The 25003-nt window shown below is 38.6% G+C and overlaps 1 protein-coding gene across 3 annotated transcripts in view; it reads right to left on the reverse strand.

The window, feature by feature from the left end:
- Positions 1-3578: 3578 nt before the first annotated feature.
- The window catches only part of RALA (RAS like proto-oncogene A), a 30021-nt gene continuing 8596 nt past the window's right edge, over positions 3579-25003 (reverse strand). For 2 of the 3 annotated variants that reach the window (XM_058023820.1, XM_058023830.1), the window contains exons 2-5: positions 14272-14426; positions 13263-13471; positions 9724-9898; positions 3579-5527 (exon numbers count right to left, since the gene is read on the reverse strand). In XM_058023820.1, the coding sequence (XP_057879803.1) occupies positions 5405-5527; positions 9724-9898; positions 13263-13471; positions 14272-14385 (621 nt within the window). In that variant the 5' untranslated portion in view covers positions 14386-14426 and the 3' untranslated portion in view covers positions 3579-5404. Of the gene's footprint in view, positions 5528-9723; positions 9899-13262; positions 13472-14271; positions 14427-16621; positions 17383-25003 lie in introns of those variants that run through there. The other variant, XM_058023839.1, reaches the window with a different exon arrangement.

Genomic DNA, 25003 nt, shown 5'->3' on the forward strand with positions numbered 1-25003 from the left:
TTCTGCAAAAAATATCGCCAAATCAAATAGAAATGAACTAGAAAAAAATGTAATTGCTACCAAGTTAATTAAGTGAATCGATGCGTATTTTTAAATCAGCATTCTGCACAGCATGTTTTAGTTTAAGATAAACTATGGGGTGGAACCTGAGAAATGAGCTACCTCCCCTTTAGTTTTATCTGCTCAACTTTCACCAATAAGGAGAGACAAATGGGAGAAGGTGTAAGTAAAAAAATAACAGTTTACTAAAAAGCAAAATAGCCACAACTTAGATAACAGTAATAATCACAAGGTACAAAGGTACTGAATCTTGTGGACTCCCCAGGAACAAAGAAAACGAGATGGTGGAGAAGCCCCATCCCAATATGGCAGCCTCTAAAGAAGACTGCATGGCCCAGGGGACAAAGACAAGATGGCAGAGAAGCCCCACTTGGCTCAGCCTTCCCCCAGCAGGGTCAGTTCCCTGGGACCGGCACTGCCTGGGGCAGCTGACACCTGCAGTGTCAGCTCCTCTGCTTCTTTTTGGCTGGCCACCCCCAGTTGGTTTGGTCACTGCAGTTTCGAGAGCTGCTTTGTTGAAGAAAACCAACTCACTGGGCACCGAACCCACAGCCCTGGCCCCAACAGCTCCAGTTCAGCACTGCAGCTGCGTATTGTGAAATTCCCTCTGAAATAGTTTTGGATTGAAAAAAATGCAGTTTCTTGGAGACCTATGCCAGGCCACTTCCCTGGCATCTGAGCAAGAAACAAGAGAGGACTCTGTGTGCCTGTTCCCAGTCTCTTAAAAGGATCCCTTGAACCTCCCACCCCTGACAGAACCTACCCCTCCATGTTAAAACATTCCAGGTCCATTTCTGGCCCTCAGGTCTTAAAGGGTCATTAACATAAACTGCATGGATTGATGGCAAGGAAAAATGGAATACAATATACATTTTTTGGGTTGCCCAGGACAAGCTGAAAAAAACAAAATACCTTAGAGCACACACAAACCATGTTATATCCAAAATGGATTGTACCAGTTAAACAGATGGTTGGATCTACTCAGGGTCTCTTGAAAATGGGAAGAGCCTTGGCATATGCCCAACCCTAGGCAGATCTCAAGTGGTATGGATTTCAGCATTTTTTTGACAATGAAGCTTCAACCAAGATATCCGAGTCTGCTCCATGTATTTTAGATCAAAAATTAACGCCTGCTTCCGTAATAGCAACACTGGCACATTTCCTACCACTCAATTTTAGTAACAAGCTGAAGTTACTACAAAAATATGCAAGTTTTTCTCATAATTTAGTTATTTAAAACATACCCATTTATTGAAAATAATTACAGCTAAAAATTGGCAGGAGCGAATTTGGAAAGAATTACTTTATGCACACGACTAACTGTACATCCACATGGATGTAAGAGCCAACATGTCTAACAATGAGAAAGTTTAGAAATGAAGGTGTGCTATTAGTTTTTCCTCTTCAATTCTCAGTTGTCATAGGCTCATCCAGTTCTGACACAACTAAATGTATTGTATGTACTCATGATACCAGCCACTGCTCTGCTGCTCCACATTTTGCATTGAAACATAATCAAGTAGAGGACACCTCCCCTCTGAAGGAAGACCCCATTACACCCTTCACCATCCTCACAAGGGAAAGCAGAGGGGAGGTAGCGTTTCTTCTCTCATGATCAGTGATTGGACCCAAGGAAATGGCATGAAGTTGTGTTGGGGAGGTGTAGCTTGGATATTAGAAAAAGCCTCTTCATGGAGAGAGTGTTTGGGCACTGGAACAGGCTCCCCAGGGAAGTGGCCACAGCACCAAGCCCAGCAGAGTTCGAGATATGTTTGGACAATGCTCCCACGCACATGATGTGACTTGGGATGTCCTGTGCAGGGCCAGGAGTTGGAGTCAATGATCCTTGTGAGTCCTTTTCCAACTCAGAATAATCTGATTCTGTAGTTTCATAGGGGCACTGAAAAACTTGGGTGTCCCAAAACGGAGCCCAGGATTTTCAGCAAGCCCATTTCACATATAAATAGATAAAAAGATTTTATCTATTACACAACTACAGTGAGCACAAGTCTCAGATATGAATTGTATTTTATTGCATTATGGTTACCTCTGGAATTGCCAGTAGGGTCATATTGTGGTGTTTGTGAGGGTCCCCAGGGGAGGGGAGAGATGAGAATTTGACTCAATGTTTTTAGAAGGCTGATTTATTATATGATATGATATTAAAAGAATGCTCTACTAAAACTATACTAAATAAAGAGAGAGGATACATCAGAAGGCATAACAAGAATGATAAAGAAAGCTCGTGACTGACTCCTCAGAGTCTGACACAGCTGATGGTGATTGGTCATCAATTAAAACAATTCACATGTTTGGATAAACAATCTCCAGGCCACATTCCAGAGCAGCAAAACATGAAGAAGCTGAAGCTTCCCAGAAGAAGAAATCCTGGCAAAGGGATTTTTCAGAAAATATCATGGTAACATCATTCTGCAGGCTACTGAGATGTTAACAAGGTCTCTATGAATGGAAGAGACTGCCTGCACACCCTCATGCTGCTGCGAAACAGTCAAAGAAAACTGCTAGACGCCGCTATTGTTAAGCTACTGTATAGTCAGTGGGAGGCTACAGAAATTACCAAACACACCACAGATTTCTTGGCCAACATTTTTGAAAGTCAATTGCGTTTCTATAGCTATGAAAAGCTACAGAATAAAATAAAGTTAGCATAAAAATTCAGCATTCATTTCATACATAACAGAAGACTGAACTTTATAGCTTTTTACAAATTAAGGCATCTCTCTCTTTCTGCAGATTTACCAAACATTGCATTTCACAAAAGTGAGCAGCAGTACTGCCAGCATTAGGCTAACTTGGAGGGAACTACCATGGAAAGCTTTGATCTTGCCAGTGAAGAGAGTGTCTTCAGCTTCTTGAAGAAATAGGGGATAAAAAGTGCCCTTAGGCACAGAAGCACTCAGAGCAGCTAGACCTAGGAGTTTCAGTCACTCAAGTAGGCTAAACAAAACACTCCTCCTATGATGCAAATTTAACATTCACTTTGGATGACCCTCTCAAGATATACCCAAATCCTGTAATACATGATGCAAGCTGTATTCCCTGCAGGTTGAGGAAGCTCACTTCGCTTCTCCTTGAGCATGCCAAAAGAAAATGACTTAGAAGCATTTTTATTTTATTAAAAGTTATGTAGGTTGTCCCTTTTTTTCATTTAGGGTTTTGTTTGTTTGGGGTTTTTAGTTGTTGCTGTTGTTGTTTGTTATTTTTTAAAATCTCACTTTCCATTCTATTAGAAAAGTAATTTTGGAACAAGCTTACCTCAGTTTGTTGCCCATTTTCAGGTAGTCTTGTAGCATCTAAGCAAATTACCTATGGATAGAAGGCAGCACATACATAGTTTTTAAAAAGTGGCTTTTTACCAGGCTAATTTGGTTTAATGTACAATCTTCTTCATGCACATAAACCAGTCTTCTAGAGTACTTAGGTTTAACTGCTCGACAATTGGTATTAGATGCAGCAATGCTTATGAGCAATACAGTTATCAATGAACACTGCACAAGTATTTTAGAAAAATGGAAGTTTATTCATCTTTCAATGGCTCAAATAGCAAATAAAAGGACAGGATAAGGCATCAGCCAAGACAAGTTTTGTGTGTCCAGTGGCTTCATAACACCTCGGTTCCCAGTATACAGGTTCCAAAGCAAAGTCACAATGTTAGTGGTTAGACTCCCTGGCTAGATAGACCCAAATGAGTACACAGTAAGATGAAGACTGGCTTATATTTGCCAGTTACATGAGTAACTTTTATTCTGCACTTGGCAGTCTACTAAATGCACATACAAAATTCCTACTGATAAATATTGAACATGACAAATGTAACTCCTAAGACTTGAGTCCCTAAAACATCTGTTAGCATTAAAGTTAAATATTTGTTACCTAGTTTTCTTGAGCACATTTTAAACTGTCAGTTATAGGCTTATACATGTATAAAAAGTATAACAGTTTGTGGAATTGATCTAGGCTGTCTCACCCCAGAGGAGTCCAAAACCCTCAAAAATTCTGGTATATTTTTAGTTAAGATGTAGCACACTGACCATGTGCTAGTATTCTTCTTGTTCTGAAGCAACTGAGGCAGTATGTTTTGTTTGGGGATTTTGGATGTGCATGTTAAAGGTTTCTGTATTGCAAAGCACATTTGATTGTTTGATATCAACATTAAGTAGAAAAAGTAGCTACACTGTTCCCCATTTGAAAATCAACATAGACTAAACAGTACAAAACCTGCAAAGAGCTTCAGCATAACACACCATGTTCCAATAGCTAAGTATTAGGAACATAAAAGAAATTAACCAGAATTTCCCAGACAACATCTTAACTCAAAACATATAAGCGCTACTAGATCAGCCCCACTCCACCCAATTCCAGGGAGTTAAAACCCAAGGAACATCTAGACAAAAATCTATGTGCAAAAGGGAAGTTTCAAGGTACCAGCATGTTAAATTTTAAACAACAATTCCAGGCTTTTATGTGCCATAGGCCTATGACTTCAGTCTTATGTGTATTCTGACCTTTTAGTTTTAAGATACCATATTGTCTACCAAGTTACAGATGATAGAATATGCTCTGTATTATTCACATTACCAGAGTATGGCACACATTTAAAGAACAAACACTGCTAGCAGACAGCTAGTGAGTGAAATCATCCAAGTAACTGCGCTCCACAGAGAGGGCAGTCTCGCACTGATGCATAGGGACAGTCTCCATGCAACAGAGTTGAAAATACATCCTTGATTAAGCAACCTGCTATGTTTGCGTTTTAAAATTAAGGCATATTCAAACGTTTCATGTAAAAGATTACATCGCTCTTCTAAGTTAATCAGGTAATGCAGAACCACATATAGTTTTCCTCAACATAGCTGTTCACATATACATTATTCTTTTTTAATTTGCATAACTCCATGGCAAAACAGCTGCATACTGCTTTGTTAGGTATCATGTTCACAATTGTAATTTTCAAGGCAACAAAAGACAAGATGAACTGACAAATACCAGTGATAAAAAAGTATGCTTTATAAGAACCCACAAAGTAATACTTTGCCCCTCTTGTTCACTATTAAAGAAAAGACTACCTATGAAACACTACATTCAGAAGAAATGTGAGTAGGTAGGCAAATATGAAATGGACTGAACTTTGCTTCTCTTGAAGCCACATAATTTTTTTTCAGTGAATTTGACTTTCAGTGCCACTCCAAATCATGCTTTTAGTGGTACATTACATTTTCCAACATGTTAGGGTAATTTCAGTCACTTCAGCCTTCAATGGCATGCTTATAAATTATGGTTTTTATTAGTATGGTCAGGGTAGGAAAGGAATCCAAGCTTTTGATTATAAAATGCAACATCTTTCTCTGATTCTCTTGGCTAGGCTTTTTCTTTTCTTCTTCCCGTTCTTTTCTTTGCTGTCTTCCATTTTTCTGGCTCTAATTTCTCTCATTAAATCAAAAAACACCTGAAAAAGATATAAAATGATAAATGCAAAAACAAATGACAGACATGCGTTAATTTAAGCTATCATTGACATCCACTTCAGTTGTTGTGAATAGAATCAATTACATGCAATCAGGTTGACCAAACAAATATTAATTCAAAAAATCTGTCACAGGTTTTGAAGGTCAAGTTGATATGATGCAATCCTGCTTGTTTCACAGCACCATAATGTTCCCTTGTCTTCTGATATTCGCTTATGAATTCTTCAGGCAATTTTAAACACAAATTGAAAGAAGGGTCTCATCACCAGCCAAGATTTGCAGACATTGTATGTACATATTACTGAAGAAACTTAAGGAAATCAGTTTACCTTTTGAATATTTTAAGTCATGAGCTGCAAAGGCTGAAAAGTGCAACATCCAATTTTAGAAACTTATTAATGGAGAAGTAGCATAGACTGAAATGCACGTATGTTGTATGGTATGTTCCATAATGCAAGTTTAAGCACAAAGTGACCAGAGAAAAAAAACAAACCCAGCATTTCCTTTAAAGCAGTCTTCAAACATACAGCTACATAAACAATTTTGTTGCAGTGTGATTTCATGGTTTAGCCCAGAATCCCAGTTTCTCCCCTGAAGATTCCCTCCCAGGTGTGTCCATCACCTCTCCTTTCCCCCACCCTGACCCCTGTCGAGCACTGTCTGTCAATCCTGGAGTTCCAGAAGGTCTAGAGTGATTGGGCAGATTCAAAAGATGCCCTCTACCCGTGGGGGAGCATTGGACCATCCAGATGTCCTTTGTCCCTTGAGACCTCCTCTCCTGTACGTGGTTGGTGGGCTTCCTATCCCTTCCCTCCTCCCCTCCCCTGGTTAAAAGGGTGAGCAACCACACTGGGAGTTCGGCTGGAGGAGTTGCTGGGTTCAGAGGCTTGTGGGCCAGAATAAAAGCTCTGGATCAAAACCCTCCTTTCCTTCACTACTGCCCTTAAAGCTTCTCCAGCAGAGGGAAACCTGAGAGGAAGCTCCATCCCGCCGCCACCGGAGCCCCGGCATGACTGGACTTGTCTCCATGCACCCAGCTGCAACCTACAGCTAGCCAAAAGTGTGTCTGGGGTGAAACACCACAGTTACCACTATTTGGTTCACCCAATGGGGCCAGGCAAGGCACGTCCTGTCGGAAATATTGGTAATACCAATACAATTTCTTACATCAGAATCTCAGCTGCAGCTACCACATTGCACTTTCATCAAATGGTTTAGGACAAAATTGGAGATACACCACTGACTCAGGTAAGAGAGATTCTACTGACAGACAGTTAAATCTTTATGATTGGACTACTTAAAGCTACTTTACTAATTTCAACAGCAGATCTTGACTTGATTTACAGAAGGTTACAGCAAATAGTATGTATACATCTTCATAATTTTACTGTAGGAAATCAGCTGAGCAATTCAGAAACTTTTCTCTCAGGAGAGAGCCTTTAGATACCCTATCAGCCTGAGAATGCTGAATCTCATCTGCCTTGGAAGCTGTGCAGGATCAGGCCTGGCTAGTACTTGAATGGGAGACTACCTGGGAATACCAAGTGCTCTAGGCTTCCCTTTTCAGCCCTGAGATGAACTCAATTGGTCAGAGCATGATGTCAATAAGACCAAGGTCACGGGCTTGATCCCTATATGGGTCATTCGTCCAAGAGTTGGACTCAGTGATCCTTGTGGGTCCCTTCCAACTCAGATTATTCTGTGATACTTTGAAATTTGAACTAAGCAATACACCTATGTCAAGGGATTTGATCCATTTCTGTGAAACATGGACTGAAAAGCTCCTCTACAGAGCTCAGTAGGTTTTTATTACACTGCAGGAAAAGAATCAACCTTCATCACATCAAATCTAAAGAAAATCAATGGAACTAAACATTTCCATCAAGAAATGAGATTGCCTTTAGATTTTTAAATGGGCACTAAGTTGCTTGTATTTAAGTCTGTGCTAATGGCAAGATGCAACTGTCAGCTTGCTTAAGTACTGATAACTGTACAACAGTATTTAGCTGTCTGGGATACATAACCTTCTGAGAAAATGTTTAGTGGGTCACCTTTGCCAAAATGAGTGGAGGCTGGCTGTGTTTTTTCAAGTGAGTAAAATCACTATTCTGGAATTCAGAGAGACCAGATTACAAAAGTAACCCCAAGCTTGTGTAGCAAACTCCAAAACTTCATATGCTTCAAGCAACTAAGAATACACAGTATTCACTGGTGCCAACAAGGTCTCATTATGGCCTGCCAAACCACAAATCTATATGACACATGCTAATCTGGATCCATTATGCCATCAGCTCCATGTATATGTAAAGGCTATTGATCCAAGAGCTACTGAAAAAATATGTTATATGCACTTTTTTCCCCAGCTGCTAAACAATAATGAAGTGGATTTCAAGAACTGGATTTTTACAACTGTAATAGATGGCTGTTAACTGCAATTATATACCAAAACTAAAAGATGTGTTAGTTTTTAAAACAACAAAAAAGTTAGGGCTTTATTCAACAATGAGGATGAGTTCTGCTGTACTTGATTAAGAACTCTTTGCTGTACTGTAGGGTAAATCACTATAGTACTGAAAAATCAGTTTCTTCAGTAAGATAACTGACAGGACATAACCAACAGTTACTGCAAAAGAGAATTTGCATTACAGCTCTCCTGCTGCAATTGACAGCTCATATATATGGATTTACATTAGAGAATTTTTCACCAAATGCAAGATGCACATCTGGATCAGGGCAAACTCAGACATCAGTACAGACTGGGAGATGAACTTGTTGAGAGCAGCCCTATAGACAAGGACTTGTGGGCTTTTCATGGATAAAAAGCTGGTCATGACCTGGCAATGTGCACTCACAGCCCAGCAGGCCAGTGATATCCTGGGCTGCAGTAAAAGAGGACTTGCAACAGGTGAAGATAGGTGATTGTCCCCTTCTACTCTCTTATGAGAGCCCACCTGCAGTGCTGTGCCCAGGTCTGGGGTCCTCAGCATAAGAAAAAACATGAATCTCTTGGAGTGGGTCCAGAGGAGGCCACAAAGATGCTCAGTGGGCTGGAGCAGCTCTGCTATGAAAACAAGCTAAGAAAGCTGGTGTTGTTCATACTGAAGAAGAGAATGCTCCAGGGAGACCTTACTGCAGCCTTTCAATTCTTTAAGAAGGTGTATAAAAAAAGACAGAAAGCATCTTTTTTTGTGGGCAACTTGTGCTAAGACCCTTGTGGGAACAATTTTGAACTAAAAGGGGAGAGATTTAAATGATTAATTGTAAAAAACTACTGTGAGGGCAGTGAGGCATTGGAAAGGGTTGCCCAGAGAAGTTGTGGATGCCCTAACTCTAGAATTGTTCAAGGCCTGGTTGGATGGGGCCTTGAGTAACTCGAACAAATGGTTGGTGTCCCTGCCCATGGCAGGGCAGTTGGAACTGGATGATCTTTAAGGTTCCTTCCAGCACAAACCTGTGATTCAAGGGGGGATCAGCTTTGTCAACAGCTCTGAAAGGCTGGCACATTGCATTAAACCTACTTATTTCTTTTGCCACACAACTGTGACTCTTACAGTCTGCAAGGCTGACAGTTATTCTGAATTGCAAGACCTTGCATTCTTGCTGAAGCACTTGGAACTAAGCAGGATTTTTTTCCCTCGGAGAAAAATATTCTTATGAGGTTCTGAACCAGGTTTTATCTCTGAAAACTCATGAGGCATTTTTAGGCTTTTCATAGCTTTTTGAGTTCATCCAGTCTTCATCAAAACAACATACAAAGAGGCAGATGGTTAAATGAGGGTAGGGGAAGGCTCAAATTCCTCCCCCTTATTTACTTTTATAATGAGGATCAGGAAGTATTCTTCACTGTTCAGAAGCAGACTCTCCTCTAGTTACAGAAAATGCAGTATGAAGTCTAGGCCAAAAGAGCTGACCCAAGAAAATTTTATAAGGACTTTTGTGTCTTAGATAATAATGATTACTTGCAGTTTAGAATGGGATAAATGTGTTATGCCTAACATTTTCACTATTCTACAAGGAGTCACCTAGTCATGCACTCCTGGCAAGCTAAGGAAGAAAAGTATTTGATTAAAATTCCACAAAATTATTGCTAAAATTAAGAACATAAAGAGTATGATCCATGAAAAAGAGGGATAAAATAAAAACTGATGAACAGATTGTTTAAGAGGCCAGTTATTACCTTGTCAACATTAGCTCGTGTTTTTGCAGAAGTCTCCACATAATTAACATTCCACTGATCAGCTCTGTTTTTTGCTTCCTCTACAGAAACTTGCCTTTTATCTTCCAAATCTGATTTATTACCAACTAGCAAAAAAGGAACATTCTCATCTTCTTTTACTCTTAAGATTTGCTCCCTGGAGAAGAAGGACAAAAAAAAAGAAAAGAAAATTAAGCTTTGTATAGAGTACCATTCTTAGAACACATAAAGAAGAACTCAGACTAAACACTTTCATATCTTACAGTGACAAGACACTTATTCCTATTATGTAGTTTATATAACAGGAAAGTCTTAAACCTCATTATGACATTTTACAGAATGAAGACAGAGACAGACAGCTAGTTCTCGAGGAAGGAAGGAGTTGAGTCAGTAAAAAATGAAAAAAATAGAACAGGACTGGTTTAGGTGATAATTTATATTAATAATTATTTTCCATGAACAGTGTTATTTGTGAGCATCTACCATTACATTACTGTTTTTGATGGTCATTTTTAAGCTATCCAAGCTTCAGATTTCCTAACAAAATGTGCCATTTTAAAGCTGATGAAATGGTCCATAGCACATCAAGAAAAAATCTCTTCCTTTCAGGAATCTTTCTCAAGTCAATTATATTCAATTTCTCCAGAGATCTTCATTTAAATATATACAGGTATGTCTGTACACATATGTGTGTACAGACACAAGCTGTATATACATCAGATTTTTAAGGACAGACCCTGCTACTGTTTTAACTGCTAAGATGACAGGTTTAAAACTATAAATAAAACTCAATACCACAAATAGTTTGCTACTCAAGTCTTCAACACTTAAAAAAATAATGAAAGTTTTCTTCTAATTGAAAATGCATTAATACTACCAGGAAGAAGAGTTGTCTCAAAAGAAGAGCATTCTGTATTTTGTCTATGAAAAAAGGAGTATAAAGTTAGTTGTGAAATGTAGCCCTTTATCATAGAGCAATTCCTGAAAGACTGTAAAAAGCACAGAGAAATAAATATCTTTTGGTGGCTGAGGTGAGACCAAATTTAAAGTTGAAGGGAGAGAAGTTGAAGACAGTTAAGTAATCAATATTGATTTGGTACACAGCACGATGCCCACATTACAAAAAGCTCTGAATAGCACGCAGTCTTGTGCAGGAAGCCTACTGACAGAGCTCAGAAACTGCATAGTCCATAATTTTTTTCTAGAACTGGGCACTTGAGGCAGACTATGACACCCCATTTAGTATGGGGTATAATTAGAAAGCAACATTTCTCCTCTTCCACACAAATACCAGTGCAAATGTTTTAACAGTCTGCAGCTATCCAAAAGTAGTTTGAATAGCCAGGGGATCAGGAAGGTGACCAGATGAAAACTCAGTGCATCATGGCACTGAGTAAATAAGATTTCTGGTAAAAACTAGTCCTTGCAACACTAGTTACCCAGGCAATGCTATACTGGGTTAGTGTGACAAGGTTTTGTTAGTGGTGGGTCTATAGACATGGCCTCCATGAGAAGCTGCCAGAAGCTGCCCCAATGTCCATTACTGGCAGAGCCAATGCCAGCTGGCTCTGGGAGAGACCCACTGCCGGCCAAGGCCAAGCCAACGTTAACACCTCTGTAATAACTTATTTAGAAGTAATACTGCACAGGTACAATTGCTCTCAGAGAGGAAAGGAGTGAGAATATATGAGAGGAACAACTACATAGATACTAAGCTCAGTGAGAAGGGGGAGGAAGTGCTCCAGGCATCAGACGTGGGATTCCTCTGCAGTCCATGGAGGACACTCATGCTGGGGTATGCTCCTGGCAAGGATCTCTGGGCCCCTGGAGAGAGGGATCCATGCTAAAGTAGGTTTACTGGTAGGAATTGTGGGGAACCTATACTGGAGCAGTCTGTTCCTGAAGTACTGCAGCTCATAGAAAACGACCCATGCTAGAGTAGTTAGTGAGCTGCAGCTTGTGGGAAGGACTCACAGTGGAAATGTTGATGGAGAATTGTCTCCCATGGGAGAGACTCCCCACTGGAGCAAGAGGACTCCTCTCCCTGAGGAAGATGCAACAGCAGGAACAATGTGTGATGAACTGATTGTAACCTCCATTTCCTGTCTCTCTGCACCACTGGGAAGGAGAAGATAGAGCCCAGCAAAGAGGGAGGGGTGGAGTGGAAGGCATTTTTAAGGCTAGTTTTGCTTCTCATTCTTCTGCCCTGATTTTGATTTGCAATAAATTCAATTCCTTTCCCCAAGTGGTGTCTGTTTCACCTGTGATGGCAATCAGTAACTGAACTCTTCCTGTGCTAAACTCATCAGCCTTTCATTGTATTTTCTCTTCCCTGTCCAGCTGAGCATGGAAGATACAGAGGGGCTTTGGTGGGTACCTGGGATAGACCACCACAGATGCCAAACAAACTTTGACATTTTTACAAAAATCTAAAAAGTTAACCTAACAGCAATTTAGATGATGATATTCATATTGTTCTTTGAGCCCCTTCTGAAGACTAGACAAAAATACCTAATTAATGATGTGCCAGTTTGAAATTGAGAACTTTAAAAAAAATGCGTATTACGAGAGCCAGAACAATTCTACTGAAAGCAAGCCCAAATTTTAACAAAGAAGTTTTCAAGTATTTAAAACTATTGTCATTGCAGTATTGTCATTTTCTAAGGCCAAAGATTATATACTTTGAAGCATTGGCATGATTTTAAACACAGTTGAATATGTTATTTTGCACTCTAGGGGAACTGAACTGTACTAAACTGTCCTCCATGACTGACAGTACTCAGCATAAGCCTGCAAACAAAAAAGACCTCCTCTTGGCTCTCTCAAAATATAGAAATACAGATATATAGAAACACAAATAAATTAAAAACACCAGAAGATGAAAAATTTACTTTCTCCCCTCTCCATACCTCTTCCTCCTCCCTTAAATATTAAACATATGCTGCTAATTAATGCTAATTAAGTTGAACTGTGAGAGCATCTCCAAGAAGACTAATTTCAATGGGATGCAGATAACTCACTTTTATATTTGTTTCCTTAATTTTATTTCAAGTATTTCCCATTTCACTACACTTGGAACTGGTAAAACTGTTTTCTATTATCTTTTGTCTTTTATAAAAATACAGTAATGAGTTATTTAAACGTTTTCTCTCTCAACTGAAATTAAACACCTGCAATATAGTCCTACCTGTATAATATTCTATAACTATCATAAGAGTTTTAATATGATGCAGTCTGTGGTTGAGACCATGGTGAGGCAGCTATCTTCTGAATGTTGCTGTGTGTCTGTTCTGTGGCAATAGCCTTTCTGGTATTCCAAAACACAGCAGCTAAGACATCTAAAGTTCTACAGAGAGCAAAGGCTTTTGAACAGACTAGGCATCTGTTCAAAACATTATGTGACAACAGTAAGAGCTGCAATCCAGTCTGGACCACCAAAAGGAAATTACAAAACACACAAAAAAACCCCACTTTCAATCATCTCAGTGTAATTAGAATGATTATCTTGCCTTGTAACTTACCTGAAGTCTGCAGTTGCTGCAAAGGATTCCAGCTCTGTAATAGAGAAGACGCAAAGAAAACCTTCTCCACTTCGGAAGTAGTTGTCTCTAATTGCAGCATAGTCCTCCTGCCCTGCTGTATCCAATATATCAATTTGGACTTCTTCCCCATCCAGAACAACCTTTTTCCTGTAGCTATCTGCTTTGGTGGGCTCATAGTCTTCAACAAACTAGAAAAAAAACCCTTCGTGATGTAAAATAATCATGCCTGTATAAGAAACTTGCTTCTGTTTGTGCATCTGGATATAGCAAACATGAAATGAGAACTGTAACTAATAACTAAGCATTGTGCATTTAGGCCCTGTGAAGTACTCAAGCAACTCATAGTTAAAGCAGACTCTTCATCAGCCCAAACATTTTTTTAGGTTTTTGCTTTCCTCAGCCATTACAAGGAAATGTAGAGGTAATTTCAAAACATCAGTGTGTGCACATCCCAAACTACTTCTGTCTGCGTTCCATTATGAAATCAGGTAATCTTGACTTTAGATAAATTTAGTATCTACTTTTAAAGTATACTGAATGCTTAGCTTCTGACTTTTAACAAAAAGGGATGACATTCACTGGAAAAAAAAAAGGAAAAGAGAAACTGATTTTCTTTCCTGTGCTCAACACCAGCACAAAAAACATGGAAGAAACTGGCTGTTTCAGGTGTCATGCAACTCAACTAAGTGAAGAAGCTTTGAGCTATAATAACCAAGTTCTAAGTCTAGTGATCAATGCAAAAATATTCCAGTAATATAACAGAGTATCTAACAGCTGAGAAGTCTGAAAAATGCCAAATTTTACCTTCACAGGCACCTTTAGAGGGCAAATCAGTAATGTCAAAACATGTTTTTGTCACACTTAACTGCTGAATTTCATACCACATCACTTACATTTAGACCCTTTCAGAAAATAATTCTACAAATGTAACTTAAACAACACTATGTAGCAGGTATCTCCTGAGATAATTTCTATTACAGACTCTTACCTCATCATACATAAACTGTAGTGTTAAAGCAGATTTTCCTACACCACCACTTCCCACCATGATGACTTTGTGCAAAGCCAATGAATTCTGTCCTTTAGGTTTATTTGCTGCCATCTTTGGATTGCAGAAAATTCACAGGTATCAAACAGAAAAATCTAGAAGAAAAATATTTCTTTGTTAGTTTTCTTTTCCTTCTCCTACATGAACGGATAAAATTGATTTTTTCAAATTCCTACATATTTAATGACTTAATTTCAGTTCTGCTTTAATGAAAGCTACCTGCTCTTTCACTGGAAACCATTCCACAAGTTATATTGAGCTCATCTCTTTTTTTTTTTTTAATTAAGCAAAGAAATCCTTCACCATTTGGAAGCAGCATTTTGGTATGCAGCATTTTATTTTAGTGGTACAGTAGGTGTCAAGAATTCTTGATAGTTTACTATAAGAATTGAAAAAGGAAGCCACAGTGAATCAACACCATATAAGAAAACATGATATGACAGCTGGAGAGGAAGGAAACAGACTTTTGAAGGATTTCCAGTTTAAATGGCAAGCACTAAGACACAGCAGCAAGGATTAGCTAGAGTACTTTTACAGGAAAAGCAAGCAAACTTAAGATCTAAAAATACCCAGTTTCAGTAAGTCAGAAACCAAAATAATCTAGTTTAGACAGAGTGGAAAGATTCAACTTGCCTCCATATGTAATTATTTGGTATATTTGGAGTAGTTGTCTCAGTCTTGTGACTGCCTGTTTGAACACAAATCTCTGCATCTCACCAACACCAAGGGGCTCTATGACAGCTAATTCACATAGTTTAATGAATGTGAATAACACAAGCACAAAAAGTAGTAATTCCATAAACTTTAAAAAAAAAATCATGTGTGCTAGAGTTTTAGTGGATCTCTATTTTCCCCACACTTTTGTTTCATTCTCAACCTATCTCAATAGTAATAAAACTGTATTTGTGAATGCTTGCACAGTTCTTAAAACACAGTGGTCCCTCTACAGTGACTCTCATCCAGAGACTTCAGGTCAAAACAAGGTCTGAACTCCAAAAGAGACAATGACATCTACATTACATATATAAATACAAGAAAGATTTATGGTAGCAATTGAAAACCAAATGTAATTTTCATATTTTAATTAAAAAATCAAAACCAGCACATTCACATGGCTCACTTATATAACTACCAGATAATAATGCAGCATAGTAACTTATCATGATTACCTTGTTACCTTTAGCCATCATGATTATTTGATAATGTCACACTAAAATTACTTCCTACTGCATAATGAATTACCCTTGTGTGCAGCTTAAACAATCAGAATGTGAAGCATGACAACTTCCTCCAAACTTGTATCAAAAACCCTAGTTGAGGCCATGCACTAAGGCTTTGTTAGCAGTGATGCAGGTATACAAAAGCACCACAACTAAAGCTTCATCGAGATGAAGCCAATCCTTCATGGAAGTAAAATAAATACACGCCATCAAGGTTCTCACACTGCCATGCCAACAAGCAGGCTGGGGATGAGCAAGCAGCTAGGAGAGCTACTGAGGACCACCAAAGGGATATCAGCATGCCACAGCCCAGCAATAAAAGTTGTCAGAGAGGTTTGAAGTTTGTCAGCACTGCCATTGCTCAGGAACTGCTGGGCGTTGGTCAGCTAGCAGTGAGCAAATTTTTTTTTAATAACTTTTCTTGGGTTTGTTTTCCTTTTTAAAAAATATTTACTAAGTTATCATTATTTCAACCCACAAGTTTTCTTACTTTTACCCTTTCAATTCTCCCCCCGCTCCCACGAGTGGCAGGGGGACCTAGCTAGCAGTGGGACTTATCTGCCTACCAAGCTAAATCCAAACCATGTAAAAAACTTTTGAGATCACATTGGCACAGCTACCCATTCTGCTGTCAAAGAATTCTGAAAATGCAACTGAAAAGTCAGTCAAATTATTTTCCCTGGAAAAATTATCTAAGCAAAATAAGCATAAGTAAGGTGCTATACTCAGTACAGAGATATAGTGGAGAAATACAACAAATATCATGGCAAAAGTTCTTTTGAAAAAGGAGATGGAAAACAGCAAACATTTCTGTTTTGGCTTAAAAAGAACCATTTCTTTCTTTTTACTCAAGAGAGAGTACAAGAACATATATAAATAAATAGTTCCAAGTCACGCTTTCAACCTACTACATTGTTTTTCTTTGTGCACTTTTCTCTTAAAAGGAAAAACACATCCTGAAAATGATGCTTCTTAGTATGTATGTCAGACAAGTAAGAAAGAAAATTCATCTGAATTCCACTATCAACTGACAACAGCTCAGTTTGCAAACGTTAAATTACAAAATCCACCTGGATGTGACCAACTCTAAGCTTACTAAGCACTTCTGTAAGTATTCCAATACTGGAACCAGTCCAAATGAACTCAGCAGGACCTCACTCAGGTGAGTTTGGGCTAACAATATTACAGTCTGAAAAAAAATTTAAATGCACAGTAGCAATTTTTCACTGTCATATTTGCTGTAAATTAATCTCCAGTCTTTAAGTAGATTGAGCAATGTGAAAATTCATATTTTACTTCAGCTTACAATTTAACAAGTAGTGTCCCAGTGTGACAAACAAGTTGCCACTTTTTGTACTCTCTGCAGCAGCTGACCCATAAAAACCCCAAAACATTTCCATTTCCAATTTGATCCTGACAAATAATTGTCAGTAAACAACATTCCATTAAGATACTGAAAACAGGAAAACTTCACACTACCACAGACTTGAAATCTTCAAGATAAGCTCGTCATAAACACTATGCCACCTTTGAGAGTAGGAGAGTGGCTCAGGGATGTCAGTTTACTCCCAAGTTCTTCACAAGCCAATAAAGATATAATGCTGGCAAAAACTTAGGTCTCTTGAGTAGCAGACAATGTGGAAAGAGAGAATTAAGTCACAAACAATGCAAGTACAATACAATATGATACTGTGCAAACAACACTTAATCCGAAGAGACTGCTTCAGAGCAAATATTGTGCCAGAGAGAAGAAAGACCTTGAAAGGGATAAGTTCTAAGCTATTGGCACAATTCTACCTGTTTCAGTGTGCTTTGAAAAACAAACAAGAACCTAGATTCCGATTTTAACAGTAAAGCACCTGAGATGAAGTTTCATGCAAAGTCTTTCTGCCTGTAATTTATGTAGCCTGACTTATTTTCATAAGTAGTATTAATTTGGGTCATATCTAGTTACTGAACTGTCCTACTTTATAATTATGATAAAACAGACAGAGACTATGGCAAGAACCCTGCTGTGTGAAGCTCAAAAAAGCATACTTCCTTCATAAGCATACCATGGCATTGCTTAATTTTGCTTAATAAGTGCAAAATTACTTGCAGGTCAGAAGATAAACACAGGATTATCCTACAGTCAAATCCTACGTCACCTGCAGAAAAAAGATGTTCACAAAGAGCCAAGCGTGGTGTTGTCAACAGCTACATCATCCATTTAAACAAGTCAGCTTTTTACCACACCCATTGGAAATGCCAGCACATCAATTCAGATGGTAACATATACAAAAGTTTACTCTTAAACAGTTCTTCATGTGGTTCAATAAATTGGAACAGAAGCAAAAGCTGAACTGGCTCAGCAACGTACTGCAGCGCCTTCATTCAGAAGGGCAAGAACATTGTCTAATCACCATGCTGTGGATCAGTCCTCACCTCTACTGCAGATAAACTCAGAGGAAGCTGCCCTTTTCCAACATATTTGAGCAGATAAAGACACAAACAAACAAATCTCTGACTGCTCAGACAAAGTAAGCAGTTCTCAAAGCTCCTACAGCTGTTTTATTGCCTGCTTGCAGATAAACACACCCATGATTCTGTGCTCCATTTAATGGCAGTTTTCCAACTGGAGCTAGGATTTTTTTTTTTTTTGAGCCAGGCTAGCAAGCAATTAGATTAACTAAGAACTGCAGGAGCAGGAATTATAATTCATGTTAGCATCAGTGATATTGGACAAGACAGTGTCTTGTCCAACAGTCTAGAAATCTGATCAAAGGAAAGAAGAGTAGGTAGTAAAATAACTTTTAAAGTTATTTTTACATTATTAAGATCATCAAAGAATTTCCATCTGGAGTTGTAAAGCTGTTGCTTGTTTTAAGTGATTGCCTTCTACCTGTATCAATACTTCTCGGAAACTTTTAAACATTACAGTCAGCACAGGTCCTCTGCACAAAAATTACAATGTTGCCTTGAGTCCCCCATGGATTTAAACACAACACGCAGCTCCACCCTCCAGAGGAGCACGCTGGATAGTGTAACACAACTTAGACACAGTATGGTGTTAACTTCTGCACAAAGTCTTCAAACACAGAATGGTTACCTCCAGCTCCAGAAGAGTAAGAGAGAATCAGGTAGCCACTCAAAAAGCAGTTTTGATCTCCAGGGACAATATTTTCAGGGAGAAATTTTTGCAAATACAAGTTAGGAAAGAAAAAACCCAAAAAGTAGGAATCCTTAGTCTCTCTTTCTTAGTCTTTATTTTGTCCTCCTATTTACTATTTCAGCCAAATAAATGGAGATAAAAATATACTTATGGGCAAAAAAACTTTATGGGTTTTATCTCTCACTCAACTGAAATGACTCTTCTTAAGCTGTCCTATTCTTCAGTTGGCTTTTTCTTACAGAATAACTTGCTCCAAACCAATCAAAGCATGTTTCCTTACATATCCATTCCATTTGTCCTCTACATCCCTCCCCAGTACAATAATCCCAAGGTTCATACACTAAAGGAGAGCAAAAAAGTGGCCAACAGAACAGCTGCATACCATCCAAAAAGGGCAATAGACACCCAATTTAGATTGCTTTCCTTCCTTGACTGTGGATCACAGGGTACAGAATTCCCCATATTTAGCCAGCACCAAATACTGAAGAAATTTATAGAAACAATCATATCCAAGATACCTACACCTCTGTCAAAATGTACCCAAAACTGGCCAAGAGGCCAAAAGCTAACAAAGAACAGAGCGTATGATCAGTCTCATTGTCTTAGACAAGGTGACCAAAAGAAGTCCAGAAGCTATTCCATTCATTTTAACTCCTTGGAGTCTTGTAAATGCAATGTAAACGAGAACAGACCAGGAAAAGGAAAGCATTACACCAAAGTCACATCACTACAGGCACAAGTTCAGCTGGCATCTTCTAAACTACTATGCATAAAGCTGAATGCAGGCCTTGTGAATATGCAGTTGTCCTCAACAGGAGGACTTTGATTTGCTGCAGACATTTGTTTGAAGGGGTCTGGTTAAACATAGCTTGTATTTACAGACAGCTGGCACACTTAGCATAGTTGGTTCTAGTTAATAAGTAGAGATAGTGGTGCCTTTCATCAATTGCAAAACAACTTTTTATTGTCAACTTTATAGCCTACATAAAACTAATACATCAAAACTAAATCCTAGTTCATTTCCTTTCCTTTAAGAGAAGATTACATAAAGATTTGAAAGTCTGTCATATTAACCTCATTACCCACTCACTTTTGAGATCAGTAATTTTCTTCCCTGAAGACTGCTTTATATAATAAGCATCAATTACAACTGCTAGCTGATACATTATTGCACCCACCTTTACTCTGTTTAACAGAGCTCCAACTTGATACATTTGAAGGAACAGGAATAATTTAACTGCAGTATGTGAGCTGCCTGCACAATATCAAGAACTACTTAATATGCTCTGGCCAAATACTTCCAGAGAGGCAAAAATTATCAATTACTTACTGAATAATTAAAGAAAATTTTACAGTAGAAACTCATATTGCTCTAAACAAATAACTTTTTTTTACTTGAAGAAATTAATGCCTGCACAACTCTGCACTTTACACTTAGTATCTATCACCTCTAGAAACACAATCCACACCTTATTTGACACTGAAGTGAAAATCTATGGTAATTCTTTTCTAAAGAGAGTTAAAAAAATCTCCAAAGTTTTGTAATTTCCTGAAGTGTATCAAAACTCTGTTGTCTTATGTGACCAAATTCAATTTTCTAAGAAAAAGCACAGTAACAAGAATTTTGAAAAGTGGCAACATATTTCACATCCAAGGACCATGAAGCAATACAATCTTACCTGCTGTGAAAATATCACAAATTCAACCAGTTACTTGTTTATTGAGTCCCATAGTTTCAGTTTGGTTAACAAGAGCAAAAGTGTACTTGAGAATGCATTGTTTGAAAATAGCACTAGCATACTAAGTGCTAAATATCTGGAAGACTCCTCACAAATGATTCAGATATTTCTGCAGCAAAAGCATTCCTGGAAAAGGAGGGAAGCAACTCCAGGCAAGCAGAATCTAACCCTCCCAGCATCTGGTTCCAATTACAACATTCAAACCAGATCAGCAGAAACACCCCATGACCCAGAGATTGATAGCATATGTGAGGACACAGATGGAACACGATACCAGCTGCTTTAAGAACTAGAGAATAAGGAAGTTTTAAAAGTTAGATCAGCATTATTGTTGTGTCATCAAGTCTGATGGTGTTTTATTAGAGTTTCAGTGCACAATATCCAAATGCTGCACAAAGTAATACCAGTATTTTATTCAGGTAAAACAAGTATTTCAAATGTTAAATAATCACTACAAACTTTAAGTAGTAGACTAGAGAAAGAAGAAGGAATCCAAATGTTCAAACCTATCTTAGTAATGAGTAATCTCATTAGATAACAAAACAGGCCTCCTGAAACTCAGCCTCATAACAAGTTAGAAACTTTCACAGCAAGTATTTCCCTATGTCCTGAAAATAATCCTTTGACATAAACATTTTGAACTAGGAATTAAGATATGAAGCTTCCCATGAGTTTAACAAGCAACTAAATTGCATTCAAGGTTTCGTAAGAATCCTTCTTTCCAAAGCTTTCTAGGGCACACCTTAGCAGGTGCTTATGCCTCCCACACCCACAGAGCATATTTACTATGGTGACTGACTACACATAAACTAACAAAAGTCAAGGGCAGAATACTGACTTCAGTTCTATCTCTCAGCAGAAGCAAATTTCCTCAGGCAAAAGGCCCAAATTTCCCAGCTGCTTGACACAAGTACTTCAAATCATAACCATACCCAGGCACTTCAACTGGAAAAGTCAACCAGTGAGCTCTTCACTCAGTATCAGAGGTCCATCCATCCCATAAATTCCTTTGTGTTATAAAGAATACTAGTTCCCACATGCCCACAGCTTTAGACTCCTAAGACATCATCAGAAGAATTGCAATTTCTCCAACAAGAAGTCACTAAAACACAAGAAACAAGTTCACAGACTTCCAAGAGTCTCCCAGAGGCTTTACAGGGCCTTAGTGCCAACTTCTGGGCATGGCCATGAACTAAACTACAGTTTCTGAAGTGAGAACAGATATGTATTTCTTACGCTTTAAGGAATCATTTCAGCATTTTCTTACTAAAAGGCCTCTTCAGCTTCCTGCAAGATGACTTGGGGAAGTACTTCCATAAGGAAATTTCTTAAAACCCCCATGGAGCAGCACATGAAAACCCTGACAAACTGAACAACAGAAACAGTCTAGAACAAAATTAAAGTCTTAAGATTGCAAACCCTGTAGTGTACAGAAAAGCAAACGAAGCAGCTACATCACTGTCCACATAAACAGCTGACAAAACATGCAGCCCTTGAGCCCAAGTGTGTGTATCTGCAACGCTGATTCAAACTGAACCTCCAACACTCTGTCTGATATTCCCATGTCCTTTCTCCCAACAGCACGGGTGCAACTATTAGGTGGCAAAGCACTAAAGAAATTGCTCTAGACAAAAACTAATCTATATTGTTTTTTGAAGAGATACATTACCTAATCAAGTCTGCTGGTACCAAAGACAGCCCAGAACACACAGCTGAGCACAGGGAGAACAAAACTACAACACTTCCAGCCTATAAACACTGTGGCAAAACAATGCAAGTGTTCTAGGGCTCCTCAACCATAACCCAGTACCTGTTAAAGATATCTCACTTTTTTCAAGTTATGTGATGGCTATGACAAAACACTGGGAAGAATTCTAGATACTTGCAATGGCTTATCTGTGTCATCATTGAATCAGGAATAGATGACAGAGACTCAGATCAGAAAGCTCAGAGGATAGAAGCCCTGCATTTATTCAGACCTTTTCTTTCATACGCTGGTTTGCTACAGGTGGACCTGATTGGTCATTTAATCAACATATTTCACATGATTGGCTAATTAAGAAGACACCCTCTTTATGAGAAAAACAACTTGCTAAAAACACCACCTGCAGATTGTTTATCATTTGATTGTCATTCTTTCTCTCCAGGTCCCTAAAGCTTCCCAGACCAATTCATGGGAAAGCTTATCTAGCTTTTTCTCTCTCTGACCAGACTGTCACATCTACATATCTGGAGTGATCCAAAGCTGAGTGGGAAGAGCAGCAAACTCAAGCCCACCACCAAGGTTAACACAAGGTTAAAGGTTGCTTTCATAGTCCAACAGACTAAAGTTACACTGTGAAATAATTTTGATAATATACACATTTACATAAGAGTCTAGAATACTGTTCCTGCTTCTACAATTTCAGTACGTGGCTGCTGCACTCTCTCAGTCTATTGTAATCATTGAGGGCACTCAGCTTTCTGAGGCTGACAGTGCTGAAGTGCTTTAACCCAAAGGGTAAGGGTCATGTCTTCTTCCATATTCAATTTGTAAACATGAAGATCTGTAATCTAGCATATTAACAGAAGGCATTTGTTTTGTATTCATTTAAGATTATACACCATGAGGAAAGAATTAACAGCCACAGCAGACACAACAGAATAATGAACAATTACAACTACAGGCCACTAGCCTATCCACAGACTTGTATGGATTCAGAAGGAAGGCAGACAAACAGGTACTAAGGTACTAGAGGGGATTTTTTACCATGAAAGGCTGAAACAGATGAGGGGGACATCTGTGGAAGAGCCTCCCACATCAGTTATCCATAATCAAAAGTCAAGTTACATTCATGGGAGATGCATTTGATATAGAACAAAGACACTCTTCCCAACCCCCATCCCCTCCAAAATGTAAGAGTCAACATACAGCCTACAAGGATGAATTTTAGCAATGCAGAATCAACAGCTCAGGTTCTTAACTAGTGCTGTTCCAATAAGAACTCAGTGAAACATTTCAAGGACACATTTAAGTTAGTGTCACCTAAGATATACAAGACACAGCCATTTTAATTCTATGTTTCAAGTACAAGAAAGCACATCTGGAAGCTAACTTTTGATGAACGATAAGCTAGGCTTCACTGACACTTGCACAGGGCTGCTGCTTCCAGCTGTTCAAGAAAGCAACAAGAATGGAGTTCCCTTGAAGGCACTATGCCAGAGCTTGCAGCATGAGCTTCAGCAGTGCACTTCTAAAAGCAGTTCAAGAGCACTGCATTCAAAACTTGTCCACGGCATATTCAGTATCAAAAATTCAGGGGTTTTTGGTCAATTGTATTTCAAAAGCAATCTCAATCACATTAGTGTGTCCTTTTTTGTCCCTGTACATTTACACTTTGATATACACTATAGAAATTTTAGGAAGATTTAAATGTTGACTTGGCTTGATGAAGTAAATTCTTTGAGAAATGTCTGAAGGTAGCTTCCCAAGACATTCTTGAAAAAAATAGGTTTTTCTCTAACCTAAGTATCTTTTTAACTGTTAAAAACCCTAGTCTTCCTTTAGAAGTTCAGAATGTCAGATGTGCATTTTCTAGAAAGAGCACGTATTTGCATGGTCATTTTTACAGCCAGAAAGAATGACAATCAAGATCCATATTGACTAAACATAAAACTGCACCCAGACAGTTTCACTGCTCTACAGGCAGGAAAGCTAACTCTTGACAGAGAAACCTAGAAACAAATGGTATCTGCAAAGCAAAATAGTCCTTAGGTTCATGGCAGACTGCACCCAACAATCTTATGGAATCTATAGAAGGGATGCAGACAGCATCCCTTCTATAGGTTAGGACTTCATCTTGTTGTTTTGCAGGCTTCTCTTGTCACACCAAAACAAGTTCTGATGCTGATAGCTCAGGGAATTTATCCTGCTCAAACAACTACCTTTCCTTGTTAGCCAGTCATAACAGTACTATGGTGAAAACTCACATGAACACCCTTAAATTCTTTCAAGTATTAGTACAGACAGAACAAACACAGGAGCCTTGTTTGAGTAACACTCCTATGAAATTCTTGACAAAGAAAAAGTCTAAGCTTTCAAATAATGCATTTTCAAGGCAGGCACTGCCTTCTTCCATAATTCAGTGCCTAGGTGAATGAAGTTTCAGCAAAAACTGAGTAGGAATACTGCAATACATTCTCTTTCACATCTCAGGCTAATAAAGCAGCTAACAATGAAGGATGCAGGAAATGAGTGCTCCAGCAAAGGCCACAGCACAAATGGCACGAGCACACAGGACTGAATGCAGGGCACTAACGAGACACACCAAGAAGCAGAGAACTATCAAGTTCTCTGTCTCCTCTTCACAAACACAGGCAAGCATTCTCTCTCGCACAGGCAGACTGCACCAATACACCAGCCAAATGGAACCTAGTGAAATATGAGCATGTTGGATTTTGCACTTCAAAATTTTTCTTTTATTCCTCTAAGGAACCATGCAGCTGCAGCAAATTTCTTTAGTGAAATCTGACTTAGCAAAATAAGTTACTTCATTCATTTTATGACTTTGCCATCTGTTTTA

Source organism: Melospiza georgiana, chromosome 1 (assembly GCF_028018845.1).
Source record: "Melospiza georgiana isolate bMelGeo1 chromosome 1, bMelGeo1.pri, whole genome shotgun sequence".
In the NCBI taxonomy this organism is placed as follows: domain Eukaryota; kingdom Metazoa; phylum Chordata; class Aves; order Passeriformes; family Passerellidae; genus Melospiza; species Melospiza georgiana.